Source organism: Haliotis cracherodii, unplaced genomic scaffold, assembly GCF_022045235.1.
Source record: "Haliotis cracherodii isolate W230 unplaced genomic scaffold, xgHalCrac1.p SCAF_4, whole genome shotgun sequence".
Lineage (NCBI taxonomy): Eukaryota > Metazoa > Mollusca > Gastropoda > Lepetellida > Haliotidae > Haliotis > Haliotis cracherodii.
This window is the reverse complement of record NW_027266297.1, coordinates 28183674-28210235: the sequence shown is the minus strand read 5'-3', so window position 1 is coordinate 28210235 and position 26562 is coordinate 28183674. Positions and strand designations below refer to the sequence as shown.

General features: G+C 38.8%; 1 protein-coding gene across 6 annotated transcripts in view; it reads right to left on the bottom strand.

Moving 5' to 3' along the window:
* Positions 1-382: 382 nt before the first annotated feature.
* The window catches only part of LOC139478805 (uncharacterized), a 58383-nt gene continuing 32203 nt past the window's right edge, over positions 383-26562 (bottom strand). For 2 of the 6 annotated variants that reach the window (XM_071261440.1, XM_071261441.1), the window contains 2 exons: positions 3994-4414; positions 383-1458 (listed from right to left, as the gene is read on the bottom strand). In XM_071261440.1, coding sequence (XP_071117541.1) covers positions 508-1458; positions 3994-4107 — 1065 coding nt within the window. In that variant the 5' untranslated portion in view covers positions 4108-4414 and the 3' untranslated portion in view covers positions 383-507. Of the gene's footprint in view, positions 1459-3993; positions 4415-8119; positions 9058-14144; positions 14229-25810; positions 25831-26562 lie in introns of those variants that run through there. The other 4 variants (XM_071261443.1, XM_071261442.1, XM_071261439.1 and 1 more) reach the window with 4 other exon arrangements.

The window sequence follows — 26562 nt, the reverse complement described above, 5'->3', positions numbered from 1 at the left end:
ATGGTCGCAATTTTGACGAAAACTATTATGTTCTTCTTCTCTCAGAATTGTATATATCTATCACCTGCCACAAAGTGTCAGGAAACCCGACATTATAGCAGTGTAGATTTGAATTTTCAGATGGAAAAGAACATTGCCTCTCGTGAAAACTGATATTTCCAAAACAGCCCTAAAACGAAGAATCATTTTGTTCACCTTTCAACCCGACAACCGTATTGATCAAGTTGTCGTCGTCTTAAAAGCCAACAACCAGCATTTTTCAAAATCTCATTATGTCATATAAATCAGATCCTAACTTTGCAAGTCGCAACTCCCTAATACAATGTCAAAGAAAGAAAACATTCAGGAAAAACAATTTGAAACGATTTTATGTATTGTATAAATAAGATTTACAACGGGTAGCTGAATTACATTATCTCAAAAAAGAACAGTTTTTCAACTCAAGCACCCAGCAGCCATGACGTAGGGTTTGTCGACTGGAGATAAGACTGTAGAACTAATAATGCACTAATGTCGCTTCCGCTTCTTCGCTTTCCTTCTTTCACAGTTACACGCAACAGTCACAAACTGGTATGTGAAGTACCACTTCTCCTCGTAAGTGGTGTTTGTCCCTATGAGAGGTAAAGGGTTACATCTATCCGGGTCCCTCATCAATAAACGAATCTTGTATTTTTTAGGGACACAGTTATAGATTCTAAAAAAGCACTTGTCCGTGACACACTTTGCGTCGGTGACATATGGAGGGAAGATCCCTTCCTTCATCTTTTTATATTCATGTTTCATTTTGCATTCCCATGGAGGGTCTTTGTTTGATTTTTTCACTTTATCACGGAGTTCTTTCTTCAATTGCTTTCTGCTCCTAGCGTCATGAGATCTATGTCCTTTGTTTCTACGTCCACTAAGCGCTAGTTTCAGATGGAGTGTACCAAAATCGCTTAGCGAGCCCCTTTTTGTCAAGTGGGGACCTCGATGTGACAACTCATCGTCCGATACACCTCTCTTGCGTCTCATGTAACTGAACACTTGTGCTTTATCTTCATAGGTGCGTTCCTTAGCATCCTCGTGTTTATTTTCAATATATTCATCCTCTTCGTCAACGTCTTCATTCTCACCATAAATCACATCATCTTCAATATCAGCAGATGGATCGTCTCCTTGAAATTCATCTAAGTCCTCTTCATCACTATAACCATCCTCCTGGACTCGGTCAGCACTATCGGCAAGTCTTAAAGATTCTAAATCGGATCCCATTCTCGAGCCATCAAACGATGAGCCCATTCTCTTCTGAAGCTGTTCATCTGTTAAAGGTCTACAATTAGCTGTCCTATAATACATAGCTCCTGGCGTTTTCCCCTTCGGGGCTTCTATTCTAGGATTTGGGTATGCAACACACGAACTCACAAGGAGCAAAAGAAACACGATGGCACAAAGAAGACGCTTCTTTACTGGAAGACGAACCTGCAACAGAAGAACAGAAAGTCAAGGCCATGTCATAATGCATCATCGATAATAGAAAGCATCGCGAAATGAACTCAGGATAAACAAATTTGAAATTAGAATGTCTCAAGAAAAAAACATTCAACCTTGAACAGATTCGAAAAATAAAAGAGAAATGAAAGAGAATAAAAACACAGTAAGGCCATATATACATACGTTAAGCGAATAACGCTCTGCAATATAAAAATGTATTCGGCAACGCATCGATATGCCGTTAAACACACGTTTGAGAAAGACGTTGTGATAATGATACCCTCTTCTATGTGAGTCTCACGCGAATGATATTTATATATATACATCGTCCACTGGAGGTGTTAAAAACATCATCGTCAGAGATACCACCCAAGTCCTTATGTCAATCTTAGTTTTTCACAAGCAAACACAGATACCTGATCAAAATCACCCATTTTGATTTTCATCCATATATGACAATACGGTAAGTTTAACATATTATTTTCCATATCAAACCCCTTACTACATGGTATCAAAGCTCCATCTTGGTATGTGCCTTCCATTTTGAATGCTTATGTCCTTTAACACTGATGTTGTGTATAAGCACACCCAATTAATTACACTCAAATCATTTACAATGTAAACTAAAATAGATATCAATCAGGGTAGATAACTTCAAATGGCACCAACTGTTAATATTGTTTTTTTTAATAATTGAAATATTTATTTACTTTGTACGAATAAGACATGATGTGTTTGTTTGTTGTTTAACGCAGCACTCAGCAATATTCCAGCTATATGACGGTGGTCTGTGAAATAATTGAGTCTGGACCAGACAATCCAGTGGTTGACATGGTGAGCATCGTTCAACGCAATTGGGATCGATGACATGTCTCAACCAAGTCAGCGAGCCTGACCACCCGATCCCGTTGGTCGCCTTACACTTGAACATGTAACAGTTAAACAGCATGTGTTTCAATTATTACTTCGCAGTTATCATTTCGTTCCTGGAAACTGTTCATGTTAATGATATAATGGCGTTACATTCCCTAACAACAGATATACATTTACAGTCCGACATGCGGGTTCACGGCATTTCCAGACTCCAAACAGTAATCAGCCGGTGATAGTGATATATCTGTATTCATTTGACTCCTCCAAGATGAAATCGATTATGATATCTACATTTCATCAATGTCCACCTCGCACTTAAACCAGAAACAACTCTCCCAGACGCTCTTTGTGAATTCCATGACTAATTTAGTCTCACATTCTTGCATTGAAACGTCCTTTCATTTGCGAGTCATTTGGTGCACTCACGTAGACACTTTGGTTTCTGACTGACCATTGTCGATTCTCACGTTATTTGGCAATACATACAACGCGAACATTGCATATGAACTTTTAATGAAGCCATGATAAATTGCGATAGTATCTTACCCATATATAACAATATTAAATAAACGAAGGCTGTGGTAAATCACACAATTAAGAAAACGGGCCAACGTCTGAATGTTAACAAATTATTCCAGGAAGATGTTTCTGACCCTTCAATAGAAACATTTACCTACCCATGTGATCATAGTTAACACGACAGTCACAGAAAGTCTTTCTGGTCAACATTAAGGACAAGTGAAGTGCGCTGTCAAAGTATCCTCTCATTTTGAACACCAGACACCTAAAATTCTAAGGTTATCATAATCCATAATGACGTAAATACAACAAAACTTCTTAAAAGTCTCAGTGTTTCAAGTTTTAAATTCCCAATCGAGGCTTTCGATTATGCCAGCCTCAGCGTGCTGAGCACAGCAAAAATATACAAGTTTGACGATATATCTAAAAATATCTCGGGCGGTATTGATCTGAATACACTATTGCGTTTAGGAAGCTGACCACTTGTTGGGCTCTCAGAGGGAAGTTTCGCTACACGTACAGAAACTTTTAAACAGTTCCAGCTCTAAGGAACTCTTTGTAAAACACGCATTCCTTCATCAAGATTTCATTTAGACGTGTATTTTATTCATCAGTTTTAGTGCTACGGAAGTAAATATTGATCAAAGGGAAGAATTTAATAAAAAGATTATTTGCTGTTTCTTTATGTCTCGTTATTATGAAAATCATATTACTGTTTTGTTCGCGTGAACAAGGATAGCTCTAGTTTATGTACAAAGAAAACTTCTCATGAGGAAATTTCATATCCGTTTTAACTGACTACGATAGTAAAATGTATGGTATACAATTATGTTCAAAATGTTAATAAACTAAAGGTTTAGGAAAAAAATCACCTCATGACAGCGACAAAGTTCAAAAACATTTTGAAAGTGTTGTCTCAAGATCTCGCATCTTGGGGCATGATAGGCAAAGTACGTGTATTATATTCTTAATATTGACTCTCATAGAACAAAAGCGTACAATATTTTTTTCTACCATGGCAACATTGTAAAATACTCCAGAAAGATACTATTTTGAATGTTTGGGTGATAAAGTGAAAACACAAGTTTAAAGTCTCCATGTCCGTAATGGCAATGACGAAAACGTACAAACCTGATTTGAAACGTGTGGTCGGTTGCCTTTCCTTGCAGATTGGACATGAGGGAAAGTAGAAGGAATTATGTGAGACAGTAAACCAATGAAGGTGGGCTCAGGGCTTCGTCTCATGACAGTTAGGAAGACACACAAGGTGTTTTGTGAGGTGGTCTTCTAGCATCAGCGTCGGCAAAATCCATTCCCGAATCACGATCAGGGAGAAAACATGGTACCAGTTATAAGTCAAAAAGTTTCCAAGAATGTCACATTCGCTTGTCTTATCTGAAAGTTTTCCTCGGACCACAAGTGGAAAGTCTTGGTGGTTCAAGTTGAGGAGATTCTTGATTGGTGCCAACGGCGATGAACGTTTGGTCCAGTACAGGAGCTTCACAACTCTGCACTCTAGTGCTCGTGGTGATGTATGCCAGTGCCCCGATCACTGTAAAAGGAATAGAATCCATCAGATTTGACGTGTGGGAGTGTTGCGTATGTTCATCGCCGTGTTACTGTAACCAATACGTGATCGAACCTTTCTGGCCCCACGACTAAACTAGGACTGCCAGACACAGTATAGTAAATTAATTTACGTCATGTCCAAATCAACTTATTATATGTAGACGGGATGGCAAATTCGCCCAGCTTTTGGAATGTGTTAAATTGAAATGTTTAGGACTACTGCGGAGAGCTATTGGACCAATGTGCACCGGTGACCACGGATCTGACTGTTAGTGTTGTAGACAACACCTAAACGAATAACATTACTGGTCTTATTTGTAAACTGGAATCGGTGTCGGTCGTGGAGCTGATACGGCATGGTGGAGAAGTGGAACGGGTTCGTTTACCCTCATCCCATGAATGGAACTGACAATTGTCAGATGACTTTCCTCAGATATAGGTCCTCTTGAAACTGCATTACACCGTTCGGAGCATAAAAAGCCCAGTTCGTGATCGAGCAAAGGGTTTGATCGCATTAATAAAATTCGACAAAGCAATTGATAGCTGATCGACAAATAACACTATTAGGCAAAGGATTTGGAGTTGAGGGTTGAATACAGTTCAGTACCGTATGTGAGACAACTTACAGAATACATCGTCAGCGATCGAAGAAATCTTACCCTCTACGTTAGAGTAAAGCAATGTCTTAAATAGTTCGGTAGATCAGCTTCATCGGTAGGGAAATAATTAACATATTGATATTGTAATTTATATCCATCGCTTCCACGTGAAAAGCAAATTACTGTACTGTAACCGACCTTAATTGAAATGGTAAAATCGGGTCAGAAGTAGAAAATAATCACAATGGAGTTTATATCCATCAAGTATTGTACTAGGCGAGAATCGATTGTGAAATATCGATGACTGACTGGAATACAATCTCATATTGATACATTAATATGTTATGGATAATTAGGTTGATGTGAGGACATTGTTCACTGATATATCAATGGGTAACCAGATACATGGATGTCGTGTTCAGACTGGAACTTATGGAGGTTGATATGATAATGTCAAATACCGTTCTGCCTTCAGAACTGGTATAGAATGGATAATCAATGAGAACGTTAAACGACCTTCATATGGGTACCTCTCAAATGATTTTTTTTTTAATCCATAAAAAAAACATGACTCTTTGTTGATTCGGTTCATTTCATTTTTGAAAATAGCAAGTATTAATGTGGTCTAGCTATGTACTGTGTAAGATCCAAACTCGTTCTCTGGCCGAGTGTATTATAATGTGGGAATCATAAACAAAACTGATTTGTTATTTATCAGATGCAGATCCTTAATATTGATTAATATTCTCAGACAAGCGGAGCATAACCACTGAATCTTATAAGATCATTTTGATTGTAGGACGAACAGGAAGAAAATGGTTTAGTGTTGGAGGTTTCATAACGCTTTTACGACGCTTCGCTAACTCTTAGCTGTCCGTGTCTGTTGGTAGAACAACCTACTTCCTAGCGGCGCAATAATGCTGAGAAGGATTCATTTCATTTTCCTCATTAATTGCTTTTGTGTGGTGCCTTTAGTCAGTTATAGATTAACATATGTGCAGGATGCGTGCTTTGTTTACCATATCTGTTCACTAATGAATGATTATGGTACTAAGATGACCAACTTGGCGTGGAAATAATATATGAAAAAAAATCTTGTATTTGTATAAACATGTAACAGCCATGCATTATGTAGACATAACAATTCTACTCTGAGAGTAGATCAGATTATTTATTATACTCTGTAATGAGTGTTTAAGCGGAAATAGTGTTTATTATTATGTATGTGCAGTAATGTAATGATAGGATATACTATGTTAAAGAAATACAAAAGAAAAATTGATAAATTCCTAAATAGAAACAATCCCTTACAACCAGCAGATACAATCCTATGAAAGTCAACATGTTATGGTTATGTAAAAAGCAACACCTTAAGCCCACGCCCAACCATGTCAGCTTTTATACATACAATCTCATAACATGTACAAACCACAATTCCTACCGCCATAACTATATGTTAGTATGACGCTGAGTATATATATCGATGCGCAGGATGACAACAATCCACGACGAAAATGCGGCCCATGTCGTCGACGATTGATCCTAAAGTACAAGCGGTTGGGCGATAATAGACACTTCCCTACAGCCGCCTCGTCAGATTTAAAGGGGCAGGTATTTCAGGGGCGAAAAGCGTGTGACCCTGCACAATGCGATCACAGATCTAGTGCGCTGTGTAACGAAGGGTAGAATAGAGCACTGGCATGAAGCGTCGTATCCTAATTAATAGCTACAATGATTATGTGTCCCTGTTTCTTAAATGAACCACTTCATAATCGCATTGTTAATACTCACAAACAAATATAATATTTTGATGTGTATATTCTGTTCCGCGTTATGTGTAATCTGGATTAAAAATACATTTCATTCCAAGGTCATGATGTTGATTTTAGGTACAAGCTGTATTAAGCATGTCCGTGACTTGGTAGGTTTTGCATTCGGTTCCAAATTAACATAAACTGCAACTCTACGTGGTCTATGTTCAAACACTGAATAAGCAGAACTACAAAATGAAAAACTAACCTGGATGCAGCACAGTGGTACAGATCGTGACAAACTTGTTATCTCCATTATCGAGACGAGTATATGTAACTTTCTTGATGTAATTACTAAGTCACTAACAAACAGCACTAATGACGTTGCCATCAGCCCAATTACTAATACCCTCTCTAAAACAACACAGTGTCAAGTGACGGGACCGAGGGACACTTATTGAACAATGCCAGGACACTCAACTCTACTGATTGATCATTAATCAACTCTTTAAGCAACGTGTGAACGCTTGGATCGCTTAATGCGTAGCACGTGGACAACCGCTCACGTGCCAAACTGTCAGTGTGTATATCGTGTACATTGCGCTGAGGTGTACATTTCAAATATATATTCATCTCACTGTCCTCGTCAGACATGTTTTGACTTAGATGTCATATTTTCATTACGTGAGATTCCCATGCTTAAAATATTTGACTATTTGCCAGCCACAGCTGTCATTGTTGAAAATCATATTTTACATTTTTTTAAATCTCATGCTATTCGCTATGTAGGATAATGCCTAGCGTGGTTTACAGCAAATACTTCATATGGCCAGTCTCCTATTACCGTGTTTGTCAAGGAGGCGTGGGTGATTCACAACGACGTTTTTTAAAACGTAAATAAGCTGATGTCAATACCCAATCACATAACCAGCGAATTTTCATGAACAGGTTTGAGTTCAAAGAGTCTATGCTTATATTCACTATGGATTAGTTTTCAAATTTATGTCAACATGATGCTGAAATTATATAACATATTTGTAAACAAGTTCTATTTCTAACTTCAGAAATCATGTGAAAGATACACCACTACATACCTATCAGTCTCTTACTTTGAAATACATGTCAATCAAATACTGTATAAAGAAAACACATGATGGGTGTGAACCATGGGAATACTGACAATAGTGTCTCAGTAATTTATGTAAATTTCCCAGCTATCTGCACAGCTTACATCATAAAACCACATACTCGAAAAACAGAACGTGACAGAAGATGTCACCTGTCATATTCGTAACATGAAATAGACAGAAATATGAACCGAAATGAAAACAAACATACCTTATTCTTGACAGAACACATTTAGAATCCACTTGAAACAATCGTATAATCCCCACTCGACAACGTTAATGAAATCTCTATACCCCGCATGCTAGCCCCCTGTCGCCAATGACAGCGGTAGTAGTTTCTCAACCGGCAAATAAATCCATGAAATGAACAAAATAATACATCCAGGTGATTGACATAACATGAAATCCATCACAAGACACTTGTCACATGCACTCCACGCGGACGGTACTCCGTTCGCAAATTGCATTCAAAAATCACAGGTAAAATCGGACCGTTGCTCTGTGTGCTATCTCAGCGTAACGCAGCTACCTGCCTACTGCCTTCACTTATCCACACCACAGTGTATAAATCGGGGTGCGACTTAGTGTAGGGACCGCAAGCGGCAGAAGGTATCATCCTATAGTGGCAGTTCTGCTCCATTTACTGTTGCTGAAATCCACCATTCTGCCCAGCTTGTGGCCATCTGGGTATAGATTCAAGGCTTGGTTTCTCCCTCAAATACCCGGGGTACTCTTGTCCATTTTAGTTCCCATTTTGAGTCCAGTTGTGAAGGCAACTGCATTGCCGCTGACCACCCGGTCCTTGGCAATAAAGATGATTCGGAAAAAAAACAGCCGCCCATGTGCTAAAGCAGGTCTGCTATCAGGACAGCTCTGCTATGAGGCCACACCCAAAGTCCGTTTTTGTACACATGTAGATTTATATCCTTGTAAACATTACTCGATGTTGTTTGTCCCAGCTTTTTAGTCACCTATCTCCTCGAAGTAATTCAACGTTACATAACCAACTCACTTCACATACACGACTCTCGGTTGTGCTGCTCCACTGCAAAATGTCTATCATAGTTCGCAGTCTATAAAAGTCTGCATTATCGTGTATGTATTGCGAATCTTGTCTCCAGTGATAAGACGAGGATCACCCATTGTCATGTTAATTGTATAAATGTCTGTGTTCGAGACCGCAAAGCCACTATGCGACATCTTATGGTTCGGAATTGCTGACATACCACGGCAGTCACTGGGGCGGAGGGGTTTGAATTCTGCGTTCTGGCGCAATTGTTACTACTGTGTGGTTTTGTGTGTGTGTGTAATGTTAGTGGTCATGGGTGGGTGACCTCACTGACGCAACAAATAACTTTCATATCAAAATGACAGGTGAAGAGATAGTGTTTAACCGGCGTGGTTTGTTCTCGCAAAGAGCAGCGGAGAAGCGCCTTTATACCAAATGTTTTGTCCCTTCACTTCAACACTGTAAGAGTGTATTATGATGCTAACAATCATATTTTCAAACTAATGTGACACTTACGTTCTTATATTACAACCAAGGATACGACGGTCTCTTTCAAGTGGTGCTCTCGGCGTGTAGTACCCGTATTCATGTTATTAACATTTCTTATCAAATTAGGATACTTAGAGTTATCTCCCCTCATTTTCATCCCGTCACTTGTGTAGTTCAATTCAATTCGGGCTTTATAATATCATTTTCTTCAGCTTGAAGCATGTAATTATTTTTTATTCATTTTTTTTAAGAAAAGATGTCATATCACATCTTTTTCATAACACCGTACGCTCACCATGTGTCCCGTCCGAATACACCCATTGTGTACTTGACGAGAATATTAAGTTAGGGTCAAGGTCGCCGTTAGGCATGAATGACACGAACGCTATTAAGAAACCTATGAGATGTATATTCTTCACTAGACGTACATAATCTGGTGGAATGTCATCTGCTTATAGCACGTTTTTTTTAAAAACAACAACCAAAAGACATTGACATTTGTTGAAAGAGAAACAATGACAGTTATTTTAAATTCATCTATGTAATGGGAAAGATTAAATTAGATTTAAGATCTGACGAAAGACAACTGACACTGTTATAAAAGATAAGTCGACATCATCCGCGGCCAATCTCACTTGAAACAAAAGTCTCTCCAAAGAAAATTATGTTATAGCCATGCCATGGCGTGGATATAGACATCATGTATGTCCGAAATTCGAACAGGGTATTGTGCGATGATATCAGTATCTTTACAAGATGTTATGTGATAATGATCATAAAAAGCAATAAAATTTAAGTCAATTAATTCCCAGCCACGCTCTGTGGCCTCGTAAATCTGCCCGATCTTCAAGCGATTACTAATGGTATTACCCAGGCTGTTAACCGAACGTCAGCAAAGTAACGTTAAGTCTCTCAGCGAATGTTCTATGAATTACAATGGATTAAGAGTCAGTTGCCCATGTAACTTTGTGTCAATCAATGTCTGCTAACGACCAAGGGTCAACACAAGGGATCCATTTTAAAGCTTCCTACTTTATTTGAAATGTCATAACAGCTAAACTGTGGCCTTCGCTTGCACTGGACATTGACGCTTAGCATCACATCAGTCCCTGAACACAGAGTGGGGATTTGTACAACGGTTAAGGAATCTGAAATAGGACTGTACTTAAATGGCCTACCACCCGGACCTGACATATGATCATTACATTTCTTAGTATGTGATTCACCAACCAAATATCATCCTGAATATGTTTCCGGATAATGCACACACACAAAATAATAAAAAATAATTAAATAAAAGCTTTAAAACCGTTTCTATGTCACAGGAAATCCATTGTACCATTCCGTCCACAGCACAAAAAAATGTTTATGATCATGAATTACAATCAAGGAGTGATAATAACAGATGTAAGAGAAACTGTGAGCGTACCCTGCCCCATTGATGGCACCCTTAACAAACACATGGAAGGGCAAGTGTTAACATAGAGAAACACGAGAAAATGTGGTCAAAATAGGTATCGGTAATTGAAGTCAGACATCATTTTAGCCACTGAGTCGTCAAAGTGTGGAAATGTCACCTTGTGACTCTCTCTGACAAACCTCACAGGAAACAGTGAAAATGATTCTGTTTAACTACTTATGCAACCCACAGCTAATTCATGACAGTAACACCATTCTTTACATTTTTAATGTCACCCAAAATAATTGCTCTCTGTATCAATTATAACTTTGCATGGAAAAATCTTTGCCAACACAGTCAGTCGACCTACACCTAAATAACACTGTATCAAATATACCCTGGGTTATTTCTCCACTCGTGTATATGACGTGTTTTTTTAAGAAATGATGAAGATGCATACTATTAGATATATATGTAATAACCACGCTACAGTAGGTCTAAAGCCATACATTCCAAGCGATATTTCCGACAGTGTCTGCATATATATGGTGTTCTTAAAGTGATACGAACAACAATCACGGCATGTCGTTATGCGGCACACAGAGAGAACCACGACCTTGTCACTTATCACCAAGAAAAACATAAACAACCCCATCAGTTTGTAAAGATGATTTACAATGACAGGGTTGACAAGATGATCATTAAAAGGTTTATGTCATAATGAACTGAAATAGTACATAACCTCAAACAGTTGTGTCAAAATGAAAATGCGACATTGCTTAAACATTGATTTTGGTACACCATCACTTCATGATTTAAACCACACACGTCAGCATTTACTTTGTCAATGTCCACTGAAATATACTATGTATTAATGTGGGATCATCATACAACCCATGCAAATCTGCTTAAATATATTAAAACACAACGATGTGTTGAAAGTTTCAATTGTATATACGCGACACCATTCATATCGGCATATTCTAATTAGTAATTTGTTTGTATATCTTGCAAAATGGCCATTTACCTTGTTCCTTTATCATATCATCAGAAAACATGATACACATTATGTAGACTTACGCTAATCATAGCATCAGTGGTAAGGATGTCGATGTGTGACGTTTCTGTAAAGACATACCTTATGTTCAAATGTCCATGCATGAATCCATTTCGAAATGGTCATTGCCATATTAAACATAACCTTATGAAACTATGATATAAATCAAGACGGCTTGACTTCAAGGATTACAATCATATCGTTTGTTCAGTTTGGACATAGGTTTGCTTCTCAGACCATCATTACATCATTTTATGACTAAACATTGCATTGTTTCGAAACATTATCGCCATGTGCACATTTGAAAGCTGCCATTGCTAGAAGTGAACTCCCCCGTACAAATGTGAAATCTGTCATGGTTAGAATTGAACCCCGTCATACAAATGTGAAACCTGTCATGGTTGGGACTGGGCCCCTTGTAACGGTCAGAAATGAACCATCTGTCATGAAAATGTGAAACCTGTTATGGTTAGAAATGAATCCAGTAATGTAAATGTGAAACCCGTCATGGTTGGAACTGAACCCCTTGTAACGGTTAGAAATTAACTAAACGTGAAACTTGTCATGGTCTGTGCTCCCTCGTGCAAATGTGAACGTATCAGGGGTGGAAGTGAGCATACAAATGTGAAACTGGGACATATGCAAGGTTTTAAATTCGTAACCAGTAACCATTTATTTAAACCTTGGATTAACATTTCAAAGATTGAACAATATTTCCCAATACCTAAACACAACCCTTCGTCAGAATTCAGTATCTCATAAAAATTTATAGACATTGTATAATAGTAGCCATTAGTTTACTTCTATCAACCATGACATGGCGGGAACGTAACCAACCATAAGCATTTCAATATGGTTCAACTTGCGTGTCGTGCTTTGACATGATCCCACTTCAATAACATATTTTACTAATTGAACCGTGCTATTGACATATAATTCAATATTGACATGTCTCTGTTGCAACTTTGGTACAGCATAGCACGCTGTCTCGAGTAATTGATTTCAAGATAGATTGACTGAGGCTATTTAGAAGAGATGGATTCTGCTTATTAAAAGGTATATTTATGATATAAAGAGTGCCTCATAGTAAATGTTGACATGACCCTGACCGGACGTAGGTCGGGAGGGTACGGGAGACGGGTACTTATAGAATGGATACCGGTGAAATACATTATTGTACGCGGTTTGTAATGTGACCCAGTAACGGCAATCTACGTGACAGGTACGGTCAAAGATTGTGACATAATGCTACGTTGCGGTATGATATATTATTATGGCATGCCTACAAATTCATCGCTCACCAACACACGTCGTTACCGTTAACATAACATGTTTATTTTGTCGGTATACACTGTTGCTAACAATTCATACTTGTCTGCCCCCAGACAAATACAGATTAGCTCTTTAAAATAAAATGCTGTATCGTTCAGTGACAAAAGAGTGGCCATCGTCATCATAATTATCATTTTCTCATCGTCGTTATCATCACTATCATCATAATCATCAGTTATCATCATGGTCATCATCATCTCTACAATCAACATCGTCAACATCGTCAACATCGACATCATCATCATCATCATCATCATCTACTCTACCATCACCATCGTATACATCGAAATCATCATCATTATAACCCCTGATACGTATCTACATTCCGCCCTCATGTCGGAGTATCCGTTTCTGTCCAAACTGTAAAACAGCAATATAATGTGTCCAAACAGGGCAATGGTGTTTGGCTCAGAAGCCAGATAGGCGTTATAGGGATCGTTAGTGTTTCCCGAAAAAAGACAAGTTTGTTAGTGAAAAAGGAATGTGTAGGCAGAAGAGTAATTGATCCAATTGTTTCCCAACACCACCTAAAATACATTTCAAACGAGGTGACACCCTTACCCCCAGGTTACCAATTTCAATGTTGACATCATCAAAGCCCCACTTGAAGTCAAAATGTATGGCATACACGTTCAGCTGCTTTATATCTAAAACTACGTATTGCTTACATTTGACTTCATAGTAAACTTCAGTACACAATGTCAGCAAATTGAGGTCACATACGAGTTGACTGGTGGCGTGAAGACCTAACCAGGCATGAAATAACTCGACACTAAAAGCATACTAAATCTAACCTTCAAACATTGCATTTGACGGTAACAAATATGATACAGATCAGGTCGGCAGACATCTCGTTGACCACATATCAGCTGACCGTACATAGATACACGTGTAAGTCTATCACAAACATGATATTTTGTACCACATATACATGAAAACAGCATACTAACCCCACATCAGGTAAACACTGTCCAGACAAGGCCACGGCCCTACAGTCAACAATAGTATAGCTATCAGTCCAGTATATCTCCCCCTGTTCACAACACCGAGGAATGGAGCTGAAGCGAGACACTGCTAAATGCAATCACTCAGTTGATAATGACACTGGTCTTCTGGCAATACAACACGAGCGTTAGGGCTATCACCAGAGAGAATTGTCTATCAATTACTGCTGATAAGATGTTATGTGGGCTATGTACAACATGGGAGAGAAATGTACATACATCGTGGTTGGACATACCCTTAAACCAATCCTACATACATAGTTAATGTACAGTTCATAACCGATATTGGCAAATGCATTTTGTATATAAAACATAATGGTCTTGGTCTGTCATTTTGAATATGCAGCTGCTTGAGAAGGGTTTTTTTTATCTAATCCTTTGATACAATGACGACTTTGTACATGTGATGTGTTTTAAATCACATATACATTAGTTCATTGAGTGCTCCCTGTTCATTAGATATACCATGTAAGGGCAAAGCTTGTCACTACCATTGTGTTAGCAAAGGGCTTGCATTGACTCGGACACATGTTTAACATATAGACAACACTAAACACATGAATGTCATATTAACGACACCTAACCTATACGAACTGACATGAATACACAGACCAAAAAAACATGTTTTATACGAATATAATATGCTTAAGGCATCCTAAATATATAAACAATAACAACCACAGTGCCAACTTCAAGCCATATATCATTTTCAGACTGCATTGTTCATAAAGTGGCTATTGAAATCTAAGCGTAAAACACAAATAAATCCTTCATTGAAGACATATTGAATATCAAAAAATCCGTTAATGGTAGCATTCTCCGGGGTTTCCTTACACAAGTAAACCAAAGAGTATTCCATGCAATTTGTCGAAGATCATAAATCTTAGACGCCATGGTCATGAATAAATGATCGTGACAATATTGTTGTTACCACAAACAGCTTTGGAAGGCACCTCAGTTCTCACCTTCATAACGAGCACAAGCATGTCTTGTTATTAAGCTTGATAAGAACCGAAATAGGGGACTATTTAAGGCAAAGTCACAACCTTTAGATGATCCAAAGACAGTGCACTAAATGTGCCTCTTGACTTCTAAAATAGGTAGGCATGGTAAGATGAGATGTTTCGTTTATGCTTGTGCATTCAGCGTGAAAGTATTTGTCTTCCAATTTCATATATGCTATCACAGAGGTTAAAACGATCGAAAAGAGGTTTCTCTTAACACTTGTGTCATGAATAAGTTCCAGGGGTTGAATAACTAAATAAACATTTGTCGCGACACTTCTCTTTACGCCAAAGGCTGGGAAGCACTCGAGCAGTTGGACCAAGGCACATCTTTCAAAACCTTACAAATGGGATGTGATTTAACGTCACCAAGACAGGCGGGGAAAACTGGCTTCTTCACGTCATTAAACACTGACCCATATTAGAGTCTAAGGAAATTCAATAAAAATCTACCACCGTTGCATTGAGTAGTTTCGAAATGCAACTTTAGAGGCCCAGGGCAAATTCATTACGATTTTGACGTGTCAAAAATGATCTAGTTATCACTCTATGTGTAAAATTGTACCTGCATGCAAAGTGCAAACTGGTCAGGTATTTGACTTTACTTTCAAATATTTGAAAACATATTTCTGCCGGGGTCCTAATTTACCTAGAATATATATAAATCATACAGGAGGTATTCATAAGGAATTTCAGTCAGGACAATATGCCATTGTAGGAAATATGTCTTTTTCCACAGCATGTAAACAAATTATGTCAAAACTTGGGTGTAGGCTGTCATAAAACGCCTCAACAAGCACGGTTTGTGCAATAGCCGCGATATATATGAATAAAATAATAATTCAAGTCAGGTTGTCAGATTATATGTCAAATTATCACTGAATATTTCATTCTTCTCTTTTTCAGTACAATATATCAAAACATTCGTCAGAACATTCACAGCTATAATTATGACTTTTAGTATTAATATATGCCCCAGCGACACATAATATAATTAAGACCTTGCAGAATTACGGAATAGTTTATATGATTTGTCTTTGCTGAATCATTAGACATAGATAATGTCAAGTCATCTCAATCACGTTTCCTGTCACGATAGAGATAACGTAGACGAGGGCCCTAGACCCAGATGTTATCGGATGTGAATGTTAGAATGATACCTGAAAATTAGGTCTACTGCTGTGAACTAACAATGGATGTTGTCCAAGGATGATATTCGTGGGAGCTATGGCTATATATTCGTTTGTTTAATTCGTTATTTATCAATACAATATATTCAGCTTTTTTGTTTTTGATTTTTGTGGTGGTTTTTTTGCTTAAAACCAAACGTCATGAAAGATCACCCTGCACTACACACACGTGCATAAACACTGAGACAACAAGAGCAAACTTCTCCAGTAACAATAACAACCAAGTGAAGCATTAACATGAAAACACATTGAATGGGATGTTTTCATAACAGGGCAGTGATCAGCAGGGACACATACACTTAATTATGTGATTTTTTATGTACCCTATTGTAGTGAATAGGCACTAACAACTATATTTTGACATCTCAGTATCAACTATAAGATTATGTACCTGAGTGACCCTAAGGGAAGGAGAATGGTAAACTCATAAAGCTGCATGAAGTGTTGCTATTCCTTTCATACAGCATATACACAAAACTGTTTACATGCACAGTAGCATTGATAATTGCAATAAAAAAGCATAAGTTATGCCCGCTATGCCGGAATGAAAGGACAACGAATGTATCATTATGTGTACATTCAAGTTTTATGGCACTGGCAGCCGTTCAGTTTGATACGAATGAAAGGATTTATTCCTTCTCTTATCATATGATATATAATCTGGTACGAAAGCACGTGTATTATTCATACGGTGATTATGCAGCTTAGTGCTCCTTTAATACGGCGTGTGAGGGAGGTGACACTGTAGTAGTGTGCAGTATTTTACTGTTGGAATATCGCACACACTATGAAACCTTTCTTCAATTTCCTATCCTATTTAACACCATTATGAAGAATACCACTTTGTACAGTAATTGAAGAGTATCAAATATTTACATCGTTTTTTGGAATCATTTATAAACAGTAAACAGATCGGTTAACATTTACAATTTTGATTGAAGAGATATTCTTTTTAGACGTCTTATCTAAAATGGTTTACCTTATAGCACAAGGATACGCGATCACTTCGAAATAACCCACATAGTCTCTCAGGTGGTGTATGAGCAGAGGTCAGGAAGAGGAAAAACTGTCCTATCACGTTACCCAATAGTAATTGTGGTGATTATTATGCCTGAGCAGGTAGCGTATAATCCACCTGTATTGTCCACAAACACCTCAGCAATCCTCAAGGAATATGACTTTCACGACGCATCACCAGTATCAGCTCATCAAATATTTGGAAGTGAGGTGTATGATTTCAATCAGTGGCCACGAAAGCCTACTTGTGATGTATAGAGACACATTTGTCGGGAAGGAACATGTACCTGACGATTGAGGTATACAGTGTTTGTTACGACTGAGTAAGTTAACGTTTGAGCTAACAAGGACACCTTTTCTTTAAACTTGGAGAAAAAAGACAAGATTATTTGATGTCCTCGTCACCTGTCTTGAAACATGGTTCTCTACTGCTAATCTAATTCAGCTTTACATATGCGCAAGATGGATTATCCGGCGCTTCAAAATTATTTTATTCATGAGTTTAAAGTGGGAAGGAAGCCCGAAGTAAGCACAGAAGAGGACGTTTGCATTTGGTGATATGAACCAATATGCACAAGTATTGTTTTGCCTGACCAAGAACCATCTGGTATTCGCATATCCAACCCATGAGATCCTGACACAACTAAGGGAGGTAAGTTGACCAATAGACGAACCCACTGGGTCACACGTACCTCCGACCCATAAAGATCGGGGGTAGAATAGATCTCCAGCAACCAATGCTTGCCGTAAAACGCGACTATGCTTGTCGTAAAAGGCGACTAACGGGATCGGGTGGTCAGGCTCGCTGACTTGGTTGATGCATGTCATCGATCCCACATTGCGAGGATCGATGCTCATGATATCAATCACTGAATGGTCTGGTCCAGACCCGATTATTTACAGATCGCCGTCATATAGCTGGAATATTGCTGACTGCGGCGTTAAACAACCAACCAACAACACGTACCTCCGAACAGAAGCAGACATATTTGGTGGACGACACGACAATGTTCAAACAGAAACAATAAAACTGCACACCAATATTATGGCCTACAACCTACAAAAAGAGGTTAGTGAAATCCTAATTACAATGGAACACAAAGCGCAATGTCATAAATTTTAACTCAGTCCCTTTAATCATTATGGAAATTCCCGATCTGACACACGTCTACCCTCATCAACGAAACGGAGTCCGTCATTCATTCACTAAGGTCTGGATCACTATATCTTCTTCTTCAATGTCTGGGGGATACTTCAATGTGACTTTCGGGCTTATCGTCCAAATCGATTCAGTCATATTGACATGAAACCTTCGCCCAAAGTACCAACCTCTTAACCACTTAATTAAAGCACTGAATCCCCTTCCCTTTAATACAGGCCAGACGAACTCACCCTAGAATCGTGACTTTGAGATCTTGACAAAACGACGGGCATTTCAGCCCTAGGAGACTCTTTTAATCTTAAAGAGCTCGAATAAGGCAAGGATTCCATTTTCTTGCAATTAATGGAGTATGAATGAAGAACTGTCGTCCGTATTGGTCTACGCAGCATGCCAAATATGGACAGGACAATCTTACCTTTCCAATCTAATCCTATCATCAACATACTTCCCTATTAGAATGGTAAAAATATTGGATTTGGATTATCATTTGTTGAATCTCGGCGGTAAGGATCACTCATCTCCATACTGTCTGGACGAAAGAAGTGTGTCTAACCTTAGGCTCAGTGTTATGTAAGCTGGTGCAAATAGGACCCGCTTCTTGTAATATCAAAAGTCAGGGTTTGAAACTTCAGGGAAATTCATGGCCATGATTTAATTTTCATTGTGGTATGTCAATGTTATCTAATGAAACGGAGACAGACGGGCTAGCGAGACGGTAAAATAAATAACGACAACTGAAATATGTGTAAATTTTATGACAGATCTTGGGGCTATCTTGGTACAGACGAGCGAGACAAATTGCAGTGATTGCTAAACAAGCCCGGGATATGCTATGGCATCATCCTAATGTTATTGATCCTACGCTACTTGAGATAGAAGAAAAAGCAAACACCGACGACTCTGATAGCTATGATATCATGGCTCTCGCCGTTTCATACTATCCCAGACTACTCTGAAGTTACCAGATTGGCCATGTCAATTCAGGATTCGAGGGAAAGTTGTTTTATAATTAGATATGTTTACGTGTGCCTCATGGCGAGTATTTTGGGTAATATAGGGTCGATCACAATCGAATGCTGCGGTTGATATTACCATATCCAACGAACACCCTTAAAAAGAAATGTTAAATAAACGTCATCTTGTGATATTACATATAACATTCTTGAGAGGGCTGAGAGAGCGTTGTCTCGTATGCTGCAGACGGGTCTCTTCAAAGATTCAAGCCATGCATTCATTTATAGACGTATACCAGTGATATCCAACATATTTATACACATGAGGGTTAGTCTTATATTACATGTATAAAACTGAAAGTATACCGACAGTATATAGATAGAAATGGGCTTATGCAAGTATTTCGAGAGACAAACATAATCGCTTGTCTTGATAATGCTTCAGAATGGCCGTGTGAGAAAGTATGTTTGGTGTTATTTTATGCACAATGTTCATTTGACATCAACATATTGAAGGACAAATCACAATTATTCATACTTTATGTCCTTGATAGCATAAGTATAAATATTTAAAGTGTCATGTTATGTATAGCGTCTATCTATTATATATTAATAACTTAATGATAATATTGTGCATATTTGTAGGGCGTCATCTCGCTGGGGAGTATACACCTGAGCTGCCTTCTGAGATGCTAGAAGGTTAACAGTCACGGTACCATCTCATCCTACCGGTTACCCATTCACTGCTGGGTGGTTATATTTCGAGAAAGTCACTAGCCCAAGGAGACGCCACAGGAGCAAACGGGCCGAACACGTTTACCCATCCAACTACTCTCCGCGCCCGACGTTGATCAACCTCACCTGACTTGCGATCTGAGCGTTGTGAACAGGACCAGGCGCCACCATGAAATTCAACATGATACATGTAGAATACTTTAGTTCACTCTCTGTATACAGGTTTGATTTCGTATGACATAATTATTAATATCCTCTACGCATTATCTTAACAAAAGCTCACACCTAACTCATAATATTAGCAGTTTATGTTAGTAAACATGGATTATATGTGTAAAGTGTTTGTGTCATTATGCAAAGACACAATACATATTCATGCGCTATTCATGTAATCACCATGGCAACACATCACACATTACTTCATACAAAAGTATCTAATATGTGAAAGTTCCATTCCTTTCCAAGCCTCCATAGAACAGCTCATACCATTCCACTTCACGACTCTGTATTATTCCTATTCTCCTAATTGTCAAACAACTAATCGTTTCATCTTACAGCTAAATGTGTAGGAATTTTGTTCAACAAAGTACACAGTCGTGGGGGCTTAACGAATTCCGCATTCTTGAGTTTAACCTTTGACCTGACCTGGGCAATACACCTGATTACGGACATAACCTTTGACATTTGAGAATGGGGCATGTATAGTTCCGCACAACGTCATTGACATATATGTCTCTCTTTGTGTCATTTAACGCTTCATTGTACATTTCAATCTCATTAATTTCAATCAGTCGCAGTCAAATCAGTTCACATTTAGAAATAAACGAGAATAAATAGCTGAAATTGACATTAAAGGAAACGACGAACGTAACCTTTGATTTGTATGGCGGAGGTTAAACGAACCATAATACCTTAATATGACTCTAGGACCTTTCTTTCTCCAGATTGTATCAGATGGGACATACGTTTCTAGTTCCCTACTATAACGAATAGGGATATATTGTAATTAAATGTATGTTGTAAGGATATGCGTGTCTGTCATATATTGCTGAAACTCATTTCAGTTTTGTTTTGCAAAGGCGTTTCATTTCGTAACTGGGGCCGCCTCCGTGGTCCAGTGGTTGAGCGCCAGCCCGGAGAACGGTAGGTCCGGGGTTCGATACTAAAAAACGTTAAAAGGTTGTATTTGTTGTTACCCTGTCCAGCGCTCGGCATTAAGGGGCTAAAACAAGGGCTGGTCGGCTCGGAGTCAGTATGCTGAGTCTGAGTGGGGTATTCATGTTAAACTGTGGCATGGTATCTCAGTGGGCTCAGTCCGGACTAGTGAAAGCACACACACACACACACACACACACACACACACACACACACACACACACACACACACACACACACACACACACACACACACACACACACACACACGTGCATGCACGTCTCTATATAAGTGCAATAATCTTGGACGCGACGTTAAACCCCAGTTCACCTCACATCACCTCATTTCGTTGCTACAGGTACATTGCAGTATTGTAGGCCTGTTTTAGCTTAGTAACTAGAGAGTCTGCCAGGAGAGCGGAAGGTCGGTTTCGATCCCTGGTCGCGTCATACCAAAATACGTTAAAATATTGAAGTGTTACCCTGCCTTGCGTTCGGCATTAATGGTGTAAAACAAGGATTGTCTCTGAATGGGGCATCCATGTTAAACAGTGGTCTGGTATCTCAATAGGTTACTACTATGAAACCGGCTTAAGTCCGGACTAATACAAAGAGCCACATACCCGTACACAAACGCACGCACGCTAACACGCGCGAACGCGTGCACCCACACACGTGCATGCACGTCGCTATGTAAGCGCAATAATCTTGAACGAGACGTTTAACCCATTTCACCTCACCGTTTGTTTCATTGCTTACAATCTATACCTAACGAACATCATGTTCTTTCCAGTACCATTTCATAGAGAGATTCGTCCTGATCATAATCCTGTGATCGTCAGCACCATTCCCTTACTCCTGGGTTTCAACATAGTGGTTTACGTCTACAGCTGTCACTGCTGGCCTCCCGCTTAAAGTTATACAAAAACAGATATAATCGCCAGTTCGTCTCTGGCAAGATTATATATCCAGAAACGATTCTTTGCACATTTGCCCCCCCCCCCCCCCCCCCCCCAAAAAGCAACCTTACTAAAGAATTAATGAAATATGGAACGTGTTTGATGAATTTCAAAATATGATAGGATCCTTATGCGTATGACGAAAATTAGCAAAGTCAGCACGTTGTTGGGCTAGCAAGCATCCAATATGCCCATGCTTAGACGAGAACATCCTTCACCTTAAGAACAGTGCGTATAGACCGGAGCACTCTCTACCAACAGTGCGTGAAGAAGCATGTGTCTTAACCCGCGGGCAACGGCAAGTATTCCAGCTTTCCCGGGAACGCAATTAGCGTTAAAAATTCACCTGGATATGGCATTGTGTGAGTAAATAAATTCAAGCTTTATACCGTGACAAATTGCAATGTAGAAAATCTCTCATTGAAAAGCTGAAGCGCGCGCTTATAGTAGTAGCTACTTAGTATGCTGGGCAGGTCCGCAACTCGTAACTCCAATAGGTGCCTTCGACAAGAGGTGAACCTCTGCGAGGCCCTTACAATAGCTGAAGTCGATGGGAAACAGCTTTAACTCGCGCTATTGACGACGGCAAAATACGCTCATGCAAACCAACTAGGGGGCCCTATTGAGGTGTTTCTAATTATATATCATCAGGTATTCATGTTTTAATAGTTTTATCTAAGTCTGGAGTAATATATGTTTTTAGGTTCCGTTGGACGAAGCAGAAGAAACCGATAAATGTAATCACAGAGCTTAGGAATGTCAAGAATATAAAATATGAATCTAAATTCAAAGTTATGCCTGATATTTTAGAATTGTCTTGATATCTCGTTAAATATCAGCATTTTCTTGTACACATATGGGTGTTGACGGTGAACTATTCATCTTTTTTTTCATGCAAATGCACTTCCTTACAATGTCGTGTTTAAAGTTTGAATACACAACATGTGTCAATTTGCATGCTTTAATATTGGACATATGATATATCTATATATTTAGGCTGTTTCATTCTTGAAAGATGTGTATCAAAGCGCCTACATTGGCGTTCTAACCTGATGTTTTGTGTCTGCCTGTGATATGATCTGTTCATCCTTGCGATACATACCCGCGTTGTGTGTACGTGAAACCTACCAATCGTACACCACAGATAAGACCAATCAGTACACCTAAACACCTATAATACCTTTACAATGTCCGATCACGAAGTCAAAACAGTCCAAGGCGCTACCAACGTCGAAACAGCCACCCTGATATACCCGAGGAAGACCATTTTGCCTTTAACGAGATCTAAAACCCAAAGAGGGCCCCTCAGTGAAAGGAATGCGGTGTGCGGTTTTGAAAGGCCTGCATCTATATGTATATAATTCATATAAATAAACTAGATTTAGATGATTTTGATAATGGCCATTGGCGGAGAATTCACCGTGTCACAGCTTATTGTGCAGGTGCCACATTCGTACGTCGGTTGGATTGTCCAAGGGGTATCTAAGCACAACACGCGACAAACACCAATGGTAAATGATAGTAGGTTTAGCCAACTGACCACAGGCTCAATCCAATAGCAGCTATTGAATAGTACATTGAGCTTTGACAGCTGGAATTTGTCATCAATCTTCAAAACATATCCCCCAACACCGAAACCACAAGAATGTCAAAAACCGACACCAAACGATCAGCTGCTTCATTGTAAAATAAGCATGTGGAATCATACTGAAACTGAATTAATTTCCATAGGTATTCGTGGAATTCGAATCACCTAGTACAGAAGGTGCCAGCTGAGCTCGGTACAGAGCCTAGATTTACGAGACTGTTTAATGCAGCATCACGCAGACAACAAATAAGAACGAACAGTCCCTCCAAGTATGTATTGGAAATATGTCATGGAAAGATTATATCCTTTGTGAGAGGGGCAACCCTTGTCATCATGCTTTAGAACTGTGCATTCAATGTAATGGACTATTAAACGTTGCGTACGAAAACAAATTTGATCCATGCAGATATTTATATGTGCTGTTTACCAAATAATAATATCAGTCGTTGTTCACACAGAGTATTACCATACGATACTGAACGCGGTAAGAGATTATGTGGTAACAGGTCTGTTATTTAGTGTTTTATGATCATGAACAGTGAATTATGAAATGATCATTTACAATCGATATATGACAGGTATCAGAAGAGTAGTGTGTAGTACGAGAAATTGTGAGTGATTTAGATTTCACGCCGCTTCGAAATATATTTCAGTTTTATCACGGCGTTTTTACACAGCTTCACACTGTAGGAAACCTTAAGTGTCCCAGTTCAAAAACGGTTACCCCTTTGCTGAAAAAGAGGGCACGGATAGGGGGCTCAATGTCAAATACACAACACGTGCGAGCTTACTAGATGCAATAGTTTGCTGTTTTTCAAAATAAACTGCCGGTAAAAGAAAGTATATATTTGTGAATTGTATTAGATTTACAGAAATGCTACTAGGCTGAAAACAGTCGCCTAAACACAGCAAAAGAAATGTCCAAAAACACAACTATGATACCCGTATGAAATATATACATCACCATCGAATGACAATTTCTTGTTTGTTTCATATTTAGCCACCATCAAACATATAAATTTACTTTGTCTTGCCCGGCACTTTAGTTAAACGAATATACCTCAGTAATTCATCTTGGTATTGATATTTACTTATATAATCTAAAATACGAATGAAAGATTGCCCGGAGTGTGGAGGTATTTGAAAACATGACAATTACATGCAACTTCATCAGCAGAACACACTTCACCTGGCATGGGTAATCACAAGTCTACATTTGTAATGAATGCTTTACATCAACAAGTAACAAAATCGTTCTAAAATTCTTGTGTTATCAAACAGCTGTGTGATTTAAGATGGTCTTCTTGTAGACAACAATTACGCCCCGAGGGTCACACGAGCAATTATCCGAAAATAGACTCTGCTGACACGTGGCATAGCCCTGGCTATAAAGGGCTTCACATTTTAACATAATAGCCATAGCAAGGATAGCAACAAGAAGGCTAAAATAAACGTACCCCGTGGGGATGAACGATTACGTTTTCTGGATGATTACGCATGCGTCTTCAGGTGCAAACAGGTCACGTGATACGTCGCCTGTGACATTTTCAAAGTAGGCAAAACTATTTGCTGAATTTGTCAGTTTCCACAACGATAGCTTAAAGGGATGGAGTTAATTACAGAAAAGCACCTTTCAAATATTTAGCCCAATCTTTCAAAAGAGCGAAATATCTTGAAGGTCATTAACGAAAACTTGGTTCATATGGGTTGAACTTGTGTATAGAATGATAGCGGTATGATCCTTTGTCTTATTTTTAGTTCATGCAACACGCATAGGCATTAGATGGATAATATATAAGATACATATAAACATGTGAATCTGTTAAAAGCTAAAACCACTGAAGCTCACAAGAGGAGTCATTTCACACAGAATCCCTTATATCAAGAATGTCCATCTTCATCTGGAACTATTTCCCTCTCAAGTATGTCTGTACGTACAGAGCAAGAATTCCATGTAAAGTACCTACGTCATGAACCAATTGAATCTAAAGAGTATTTGAGGCATTGTCAGACAATGCCCCCAAGACGACTTCAAACATTGACCTTGGCAATTTCGTTAGATCAGGCTTGAAACCATATAACATCTCCAAATGGCCCATTCGTCTATTTTCTTCTTCAAGGTTTAATTCCGGGACACCACGTGCAAAGTTCCCGTCCATGAATTAAAGGATTTAATCTCATACTCTGTTCACAATGAGATGTAAATCTTATAAACAGAGTAGTTTCCTCGCCTGTAACGGCATTTGTTGATTTCTAAATTCCTGTAGAGATTTACTGCATTGCCAAGGCAGCAGAAGGGGACTGTGCCACAATACAATAGGTGTAATCGTTCACCCTTCGGGCTCATGTAACAGGCCTATATGGCAAAGGGCCACGCTGTATACACGTACCGCGTCCTGCATTGATGCTACAACATGTATTGGCGAGAACTAGGCCAGCATTCCATGTTGAATCAATGTACTTGCTTGATGCACTTTGCCATTGTATAAACCATCATGCCTCTAGTTACACTACTAACAATCGCACATTTCTCGCTTGGAGACCCCCCAGTATCCTCTATTCTCTAAAATGAAATATATATTTTTTCATCCTTTTAAAGTT